Source organism: Mirounga angustirostris, unplaced genomic scaffold (genome assembly GCF_029215605.1).
Source record: "Mirounga angustirostris isolate CCGP_5_RB_7025 unplaced genomic scaffold, mMirAng1.0.hap1 SCAF_16, whole genome shotgun sequence".
Lineage (NCBI taxonomy): Eukaryota > Metazoa > Chordata > Mammalia > Carnivora > Phocidae > Mirounga > Mirounga angustirostris.
In genome coordinates this window covers 54,287,867-54,297,115 of record NW_026991724.1, presented here as the reverse complement: position 1 = coordinate 54,297,115, position 9,249 = coordinate 54,287,867, and the positions used below count along the sequence as shown (strand labels likewise).

Genomic DNA, 9,249 nt, shown 5'->3' with positions numbered 1-9,249 from the left:
GTTTCTAAGGGTCTTGGTCTCTGTTTAAGGCCCTCTCTGTCTCTGTCCCTCAAACTCTGGGTCTCTTGCAGCCTGCTTCTCTCTCACTTTCTCTCTGCATTTGCCAGAACACAACCCCAGCCCCCAGAATGTTCCTCCTGCTAACAGCACTTCAGATCGTGGCTCTAGGTAAGACAGCAGTGGGGTCCGGGGTATGGACAGTCCCCTGGAGATGCTGAGAAGAGATGGGGAGGGTTCTCAGGGACCCAGTGGGCTCATGGGTGACCTGGTGAGAAGGCATGGGTGTGGTTTTGGGGGTCGTGGCTGAGGAGCACTTAGGAGGGGGCCTATGGAGATATCAGGAGATACCAGGGTACAGGAGTTAAAGGAGATGGGGAGAAATAAATGAGGAATTTTGGAGAAGTGTCCAGGCTTGTCTGGGTTTTATTTAAAAGGAGGGCTGCAGAACTAACGGAAAGACAGCATGTTGTTGGTGGTGAAGGGGGGTGGAGTGTGATGTAGGGAGGTAGGCTCATGGGGAGGGGCATGGATTGGCAGATGGAGTGGGTGTGGGGCGAGACGGTGGGTCCTGGGGGGCCATAAGAGTGGGAAGGTTGGAAAAAGGACAGGGAGCTCCTTGAATGTGTTGGAGAAGGATTAATGAGGGAATTGTGGTATGTTGTGAGAAGTGATGATAGAAACTATTCGTGGGAGGGTAAAGTCAAGGGTAGTAGATATGTCAGTGCCCTGGATGAGGTGGCCGTGGGATCAAGTAATATACTATGGAGGTGATGGGGGGATTGTCAGAAAACTCCCTGATTGTGTTGGGGCAATAATGGGGGCAACATTGGGCATATCTCATACTGCGTGGGGCAGATAGAGGTGGGTGGTTTAGGGGGTAGGTAAAGAAAGGGGATTTGTGGATGCCAGACATCCTAGAGAGTTGAGGGGTGGAGAACATTTGTTCATCTGCTTTCTCCACCCCACCCCTGCCTGTTCCTAGCCATGGCACAGAGCCAAGGGGATGAGAACAAGATAATTGGTGGTTATACATGCATCCAGAACTCCCAGCCATGGCAGGCAGCCCTACTGGCAGGTCCCTTTCGTCGTTTCCTCTGTGGAGGGGCCCTGCTCTCAGGCCAGTGGGCCATCACTGCTGCTCACTGTGCACGACCGTGAGTACCCCCCTCCCCTATTCTTGTGCCAAGTGGATTCCAGAGTCTAGAGCCCCAGAGCTCAGCTAAGAACCTGGAGCATTGTGTTGAACCTGATGTAGTAGCTGGGTCCTGGTTTGGGGTCTAGATAAGAGCCTAGAATTACCAACACAGCTCAGAATATGGAATCCAGCCATAAATTTTGAGCTCAGTTTAGATTCTTTTTTTTTTTAAGATTTTATTTATTTATTTGAGAGAGAGAGAGAATGAGAGACAGAGAGCATGAGAGGGAGGAAGGTCAGAGGGAGAAGCAGACTCCCCGCCGAGCAGGGAGCCCGATGTGGGACTCGATCCAGGGACTCCAGGATTTTATTTATTAGGGCGCCTGGGTGGCTCAGTTGTTAGGCATCTGCCTTCTGCTCAGGTCATGATCCCAGGGTCCTGGGATCGAGCTCCACATCGGGCTCCCTGCTCAGCCAGGAGCCTGCTTCTCCCTCTCACGCTCCCCCTGCTTGTGTTCCCTCTCTAGCTGTCTCTCTCCCCGTGTCAAATAAATGAATAAAATCTTAAAAAAAAAAAATTTATTTATTTATTTATTTAGAGAGAGATTGAGCATGAGTAGGGGGAGGGGCAGAGGGAAAGACAGAATCTCCAGCAGACTCCAAGCTGAGAGCAGAGCCCAATGTGGGGCTGGACTTCACGATCCCACAACCCCAGCCAAAATCAAGAGTCTGACGCTCAACCGAATGAGCCACCCAAGTGTCCCTCAGTTTAGATTCTGAAAGCAGATTGGCAATTTAGAACCCATATGCCAACTTAGAGCCCCACACAAAACCTAGAACCTAACATAATCTGGAGATCTATCTGGAGGCCAAGCTCTACATAGAGCCTAAGATTAAGAGCCCATTCCAGATTGGTGGTTCAGTTTAGGGTACAGTCTACATTCAGAAACTCAGGACCCCTCTCAAAACTTAGAATCCAGACCTGCAGTCCAACCATAAATCCAGAACCCTGCTTACAGCTAGAACATATAGCTCAGAGTGTAGGATAGACAGAACCAGAACCTATTCTAGATGCAATGTTCAATTCAGAGTCTGGTCTACAGCTCCTTTTTTAGGAGCCTGGAACCCAAACTTCAACCCAGTGCTAAATCCCAGAATGCAGACCATAATCTGAAGTCCCATACAGAACTCAGAACCCCTCCAAGAGTCTAGACCTAAACCTAGAACCCAGATCCTAGACAAGAGCCCACCCAGTGCCTATAAACCAGATCTAATGCCATAAACTAAAGTTTGATGTAGAACCTAGAGCCCAGAACTCAGCCCAGAGTCTAGAATGCAAAGCTCAGAATGCAAGCCAACATCTAGAAACTTGGATCCAAGCCATAACCTGGAGCTCCATCTAGAACCCAGAGCTCAATCTGAGGTCAAGGGCTCAGACCACAGTCTAGAAGCAAGAGCCCAGACCATAACTGTAATTCAGTATGAAACTGAGCCTAGCCAAGAATTAAGAACTCAGACCGATGTTTAGGACCCTAAGCTCAAACACAGAGCCCAAACCATTGTCTAAAACCCAGGTCATAAACCAGAACTTAAGCAAGAACCCAGAACACAACCTAGAAACTGAAGCTCGTATCCATGTCCAGAATCTATTGCTCAATATAGAATTGAGACTACCCTAAGACTAAAAGCTCAAATCAACATCTAGAACCTAGACTCAAACCATAACACAGAGCTCAAAATAGAACCCACAGCCTATCCTAACACCAGAATCTCACACTCATATCTAGAAAGTATGCCATGATCCAGGCTCAATCTAGAGAGCCCAGATCCTAGCTTAGACTCAAAAGTTCAAGATATCTAGAACCCAGGGGCCAGGGTGGAACCAGGATGGAGCCTCCCTGGAGCCTACTCCAAGATATCAATCCTTATTTAGAGCCTACAGCCATAGCCCAGAGTCTCACTTGGAACTCAGAGCCTAGAACCTAGCACTGAGCCAAGAACTCCCAGGTATCACCTTACACTCAAGCCAGAAACCATAGTATAGCTCAAGAGAGGAAGGGGTGGATGGTGGGATTGGCCCAAGAGAGAATGCCCAGGCCATGGGAAAGAGCACAGGAGTCCACTGAATGCTCCATAAGCAGTTCAGACTTGTGGAATATTCATCACCAGGTAAGGGAATGGGGCCAGAGGGTGGAGAGGGGTCTCCAGGTCAGATCCTGAGCAGTGCTACTTTTGGGGATTGTGGGCCAGGATCCTTCACGTAGCCCTGGGCAAGCACAACCTGAGGAACTGGGAGGCCACCCAGCAGGTGCTGCGTGTGGTTCGCCAGGTGCCACACCCCCAGTACAACTCCCGGACCCACAATAATGACTTGGTGCTGCTGCAGCTGAAGCGGCCTGTTCGGCTGGGGAGGGCGGTGAGGCCCATCACCATAGCCAGTTCCTGCGCCAGCCCAGGGACTCCCTGCCATGTGTCAGGCTGGGGCACCACATCTAGCCCCATTGGTGAGTACTCTTGCATCCTGGGAAGGAAGGGGTTGGAGGGCCTGGACTCCTGGGTCTGAGGGAGGAGGAGGTGGGTCCCCAGACTCCTGGTCCTGTTGGAAGGTGAACCCCCACTTGTAACCCTTCTGTGCCCTCCAGCCAGGTACCCCACCTCCCTGCAATGTGTGAACATCAACATCTCCTCGGATCAGGAGTGTCGGCAGGCTTATTCCCATGCTGTCACTCCTGGCATGGTCTGTGCAGGCGTTCCCCAAGGTGGGAAGGACTCCTGTCAGGTGAGGCCCAGGGGCAGAGCCGAAGGAGGGGGATTGTTTGGGGCTGGAACTTGGGTATCAAAGGATCTCAGGAGCATGAAAATCAGTGGAGGCCTCCCCAGAGACTGAGAGAGACTGCAATGGCTGGGCTGCCTCCTAGGTGTCCACCCTTGGATAACAGACCTAATCCGTCTGTGCCGAAGCTTGCTCATCTGTCAGATGGGGGTAGCGCCTCTTAGGGCAGGTGGTGGAATGAGATGGTAGTCCATGGAAAGAGTGCAGAGCAGTGCTCTCGTTGCTGCTATTACATATGGGCACTGGGAAATCTGTGCTAAGGGACTCTAGAGACCTTTCCTGAGAGGTGACTCGAGAGGCGGGGAGATAAAGAGGCATACACAGTTTTCTAGAGCAGCGCAGTGAGACCCAAGAGGCAGAGACAGCAGGAACCAGTGAAGAGGGAAGGCAGTGACCCCAACTCTTCGGGCTGATATCTCCAGAGCCCTGTGGGGTGGGGGGTGGTCTCAGCCCACCTCCTTCTTCATCTTTGCCTCTGGGTTTTCCACACCCGTGGTTCTGACCATCTGTCCATGGGTGTTTCCATCTCGGCCTCTTCCCTTCAGGGTGACTCAGGGGGACCCCTGGTGTGCAAAGGACAGCTCCAAGGTCTTGTGTCCTGGGGGATGGAACGTTGTGCCCTGCCCGGCTATCCCGGAGTCTACACCAACCTGTGCAAGTACCAAACCTGGATCCAGAAAACCATACGGAGCAAATGATTGCTGGTGTAACTGAGTATCAGCTGCCCACCTGCTTCCCCAGACCTTGCTCTCTCCACTCAAGACCCAGGGGTCCCAGCCCCCAGCCCCCTCTTCCCTCAGACCCAGGGGTCCCAGCCCCCAGCCCCCTCCTAGCCCCCAGCCCCCTCCTCCCTCAGACCCAGGAGTCCAGACCCCCAGCCCCATCCTCCCTCAGACCCAGGGGTCCAGACCCCCAGCCCCTCCTCCCTCACACCCAGGAGTCCAGCCCCTCCTCCCTCAGACCCAGGAGTCCAAACCCCCAGCCCCTCCTCCCTCAGACCCAGGAGTCCAAACCCCCAGCCCCTCCTCCCTCAGACCCAGGAGTCCAGACCCCCAGCCCCATCCTCCCTCAGACCCAGGGGTCCAGACCCCCAGCCCCTCCTCCCTCACACCCAGGAGTCCAGCCCCCAGCCCCTCCTCCCTCAGACCCAGGAGTCCAGGCCCCCAGCCCTCCTCCCTCAGACCCAGGAGTCCAGACCCCCCGCCCCTCCTCCCTCAGACCCAGGGGTCCAGACCCCCAGCCCCTCCTCCCTCACACCCAGGAGTCCAGACCCCAGCCCCTCCTCCCTCAGACCCAGGAGTCCAGACCCCCATCTCCTCCTCCCTCAGACCCTGGAGTCCAGGACCCCAGCCCCTCCTCCCTCAGACCCAGGAGTCCAGGACCCCAGCCCCTCCTAGGCCCCAGCCCCCTCCTCCCTCAGACCCAGGAGTCCAAACCCCCAGCCCCTCCTCCCTCAGACCCTGGAGTCCAGGACCCCAGCCCCCTCCTCCCTCAGACCCAGGAGTCCAGACCCCCAGCCCCTCCTCCCTCAGACCCTGGAGTCCAGGCCCCCAGCCCCCTCCTCCCGCAGACCCAGGAGTCCTGGCCCCCAGCCTCTTGATCCAGACTCCTGGCCCAGAACTCTCCTTTCCCAGAGATGTTCCTTCAGGATTTCTCTCCACACCCCCACAACATCATTATTCAAGGCCCCTTACGTACAGGAACAGGACCATGAAAGCACAAAACTGGCACCATACCCCAAAGAAGACATTTTCAAAACCCTTAGTGTCTCTAAAAAACAGATATATAGGGGCTCCTGGGTGGCTCAGTCGCTGGGCTCCTGCCTTTGGCTCAGGTCATGATCTCAGGGTCCTGGGATTGAGCCCCGCATTGGGCTCCCTGCTTAGCGGAGAGTCTGCTTCTCCTTCTCTCTGCCTCTCCCCCTGCTTGTGCTCTCTCTCACTCTCTGTCAAATAAATAAATAAAATCTTTGAAAATAAATAAATAAATAAAATAAAAGTAAAAACCAGATAAATAATAATAAAAAACAGAGAATCCTAAATTCCATTCGTCAGTTCATTTAATTCATCCTACGGATATGCCTACCGTGGCTTAATTGTGCCCAGCCAGGAACCTTGTTCTTGACAAGTGGCTGAATGGGGTGCATGTCGCTCTCTGGGGGCACTCCCCAGCCACATTGTCTGGTGTGACAGAAGAAAACACCCAGCCTTGCAGCCTGACCCTGAGCAAGACTGCCCTCCCTGAGCCTCGGCTCAACTCCGGTTCCTGTGAGCAGGGACTGCTGAGGTCCAGGGCAGGGAAGGCAAAGACTCACCTTGTTTCTTGGAAAAGTCTATGCAAATGAAAAGGTCTCTTTTTCCTAATCAGATCTCAGGTGAGGAGAGTTGAGTCAATCACCCTCTGGAATTCAAGTCCTGGCAGAGACCTGCTCTCATTTTATTTCTTTATTCCATCTGTCATCCCTGGCTCCAGTCCCCTCCCTCCCCACAGGCACCAACACAAATGGCCTTGAATACCCTGCATCCTTGCAAAACATGCCTCCTTACAAGCTGTTGCTTCTAATTTACATGAAGCCATTGTGTTACGAATCTCATTCTCTTTCTTTCATTCATCAAAGACTATTAAGCTCCTACTGTGCACCAGGCATTGTTCTAGGTGCTGGGAATTGAGCTGTGAAGAAGCCAGATGAATCTAAATGCTTCCCCTCACAGAGCTTGGGCTCCAGCAGGAGGTGACGGACAAGAAACAACAAACACAATTTAAGAGTAAAGTAGAGGGGCGCCTGGCTGGCTCAGTCGGTGAAGCATGCTGCTCTTCATCTGGAGGTTGTAGGCTCAAGCCCCATATTGGGTGTAGAGAATACTTAAAAATAAAACCTTTAAAAAATAAAATAAAAGTAAAGTAAAGAAGAGAGTGCCAGAACCAGCTCAGTACCAGCCCAAAAGAGCCAATTGGTCAATTTTTAGGAATTGTGAGAGCCGGGTGGTAAACACAACCATTATTAAAAATTAAATTACATAAACTTACAATTAAATAATGAATATTAAAAAGAAGGTCAATAGTGCGCCTGGGTGGCTCAGTTGGTTAAGCGACCGCCTTCAGCTCAGGTCATGATCCTGGAGTCCCGGAATCGAGTCCCGCATCGGGCTCCCTGCTCGGCAGGGAGTCTGCTTCTCCCTCTGACCCTCCCCCCTCTCATGGGCTCTCTCTCAAATAAACAAATAAAAAATCTTTAAAACAAATAAAAAAATAAAAAGGTCAACAAAAAAGGTCAATTCCTAATTATTTTCACTAATAGTTATGTTTTGAATTTATGTTTGTCTGTTGTATTACGTTTATAACTGTGAGCTCTTCACATCTCTTTCCAACTCGGTGCCCAGAGACATTGCACTGGTAGGTTGATATCAGCCCAAGCAGGAGTATTACACCATAGAAATTGGCAAAAGCTTTTTTGGTTAAATCCTTTCCAGCACAGCACACGACAGGTCTGCCTAGCAATGACCCGATGATCCTAGCGTCTGTCTCTTCATGGTTCTGCGCCGGGATACTGCAGAGCTCAGCTAGAGTAGAAGGCAGTGTGGTCTCACCAGGGTTCACTTGCTCTCTTGTGGGGGGGCAGCGCAGGATCCGGGAATTCTCAGGCGGTGGGTCTGGGGTCCACGTGGTTACAGCAGCTCCAAAGATTGTTGGGACATGAGGGCTGCACCTTCTGTCCGGGTGATGCAGACACACCTTGGCTCTCATATGTAACAGCCATACAAGTTCTGTGGAGGAAAGGGGACGAGAGCAGCTGTGTATTGGGTAGATTCGGGCCCCCAGTAAGGTGAAAATACAGCCCATGCTGTGATTCTTAGCCTGCATCCTATAAAGCTAAATAAAAGTAGTTGTTTTTTTTTTAAGATTTTATTTTATTTTATTTTTTAAGATTTTATTTATTTGAGAGAGAGTGAGTGAGAGAGAGCACAGGCAGAGGTAGAAGCGGACTCTCTCTGGGAGCCTGATGTGGCGATCGATCCCAGGACCCCGGGATCATGACCTAAGCCGAAGGTACACGCTTAACTGACTGAGCCACCCAGGTGTCCCAAGATTTTATTTTTATTTATTTTTATTTATTTTTATTTTTTAATTTTTTTTTAAAGATTTTATTTATTTATTTGACAGAGAGAGACACAGCGAGAGAGGGAACACAAGCAGGGGGAGTGGGAGAGGGAGAAAGCAGGCTTCCTGCTGAGCAGGGAACCTGATGCGGGGCTCGATCCCAGGACCCCGAGATCATGACCTGAGCCGAAGGCAGATGCTTAACGCCTGAGCCACCCAGGCACCCCAGCATTATATCACAATTTAATTGACAGCTTCTTTCTCTATCTCAGAGGTATGCAAAATAATAGTGCAAATACAATCACTAGCATCTTAAGTTGGATGATATAGGGTACATGGAAGGTGGGTGTTGGTGAAGAGTCAGGTTGAGGTATTTTTTGTAAGTTGGCTCTGCGCCCAACATGGGGCTCGAACTCACAACCCTGAGATCAGAGTCACATGCTCTGCCGACTAAGCCAGCCAGGTGCCCCAAAGTTGAGGTATAAAATACGGGATCTTATTCCACCAAACACTGTCTCCATGTTCTGTTTGCTCATTTAGTTTATTGCTTCTCACTGCTACAGAGTGTTCTCCATCTGTGCTGTCCAATATGGTTGCTGTCCAATATGGTAGCCACACGTGGTCCTTTAATTTTTAAATTAAAATTAGCTAAATTTAATGCATGTTAAGATTCCATTCCTTAGCTGCTCTAGCCACATTCCCAGTGCTCAATAATTGTACGTGGCTAGTGGCTGCCATTTTGGGCAGTGCAGATAAATAGAATATTTTCACCATCACACAAAGTTCTATTGGCGAACACTACTCTAGTCTATACCCTTGCTTCTCAAAGTGTGGTCTAGGGAACAGCAGCATTGGAATTACCTGGAGCTTAGTAGAGGTCAGAGTCTTGGGCCCCACCCCTGGCCAAATGAACCAGAATCTGCATTTTAATAGGATCCTCAGGGGACACAATACATATTAAAGTTGGAGAAGCACCACCTCACCCTATATATCCACCACGACCCCGTTTAAGGACCCAGTTCTTTAATGATGGACGCCTAGGTTCCCTCCACTACCCAAGCCATAGCGCAATGACTATTTGGGGGCATGCGCCTTATGTGCCTATAGAAGACTTCTCGGGAATATTCACAGGAGTGAGACCATTGGACCAAAAGTCCTACTCTTTTTTTTTTTTTAAAGATTT

At 50.8% G+C, this 9,249-nt stretch overlaps 1 protein-coding gene across 1 annotated transcript; it reads left to right on the top strand.

Annotated features, from left to right (window-relative positions):
• The first annotated feature begins 593 nt into the window (after positions 1-593).
• KLK14 (kallikrein related peptidase 14) lies at positions 594-4,893 on the top strand. Its single transcript, XM_045870981.2, has 4 exons — positions 594-1,154; positions 3,386-3,639; positions 3,778-3,914; positions 4,514-4,893. Exons 1-4 carry the CDS (start codon positions 985-987, stop codon positions 4,664-4,666), a joined length of 714 nt encoding a protein of 237 aa, XP_045726937.2. The 5' UTR covers positions 594-984; the 3' UTR covers positions 4,667-4,893.
• The last annotated feature ends 4,356 nt before the right edge of the window (positions 4,894-9,249 follow it).

What these genes read in the sequence shown, in the direction of transcription:
- KLK14 (XM_045870981.2), top strand. Translation starts at nt 985, where the DNA reads ATGGCACAGAGCCAAGGGGATGAGAACAAGATAATTGGTGGTTATACA. An exon ending in GCTGCTCACTGTGCACGACC is followed by an intron (nt 1,155 to 3,385) that starts GTGAGTACCCCC and finishes ATTGTGGGCCAG; the next exon opens with GATCCTTCACGTAGCCCTGG. An exon ending in GTGGGAAGGACTCCTGTCAG is followed by an intron (nt 3,915 to 4,513) that starts GTGAGGCCCAGG and finishes TCTTCCCTTCAG; the next exon opens with GGTGACTCAGGGGGACCCCT.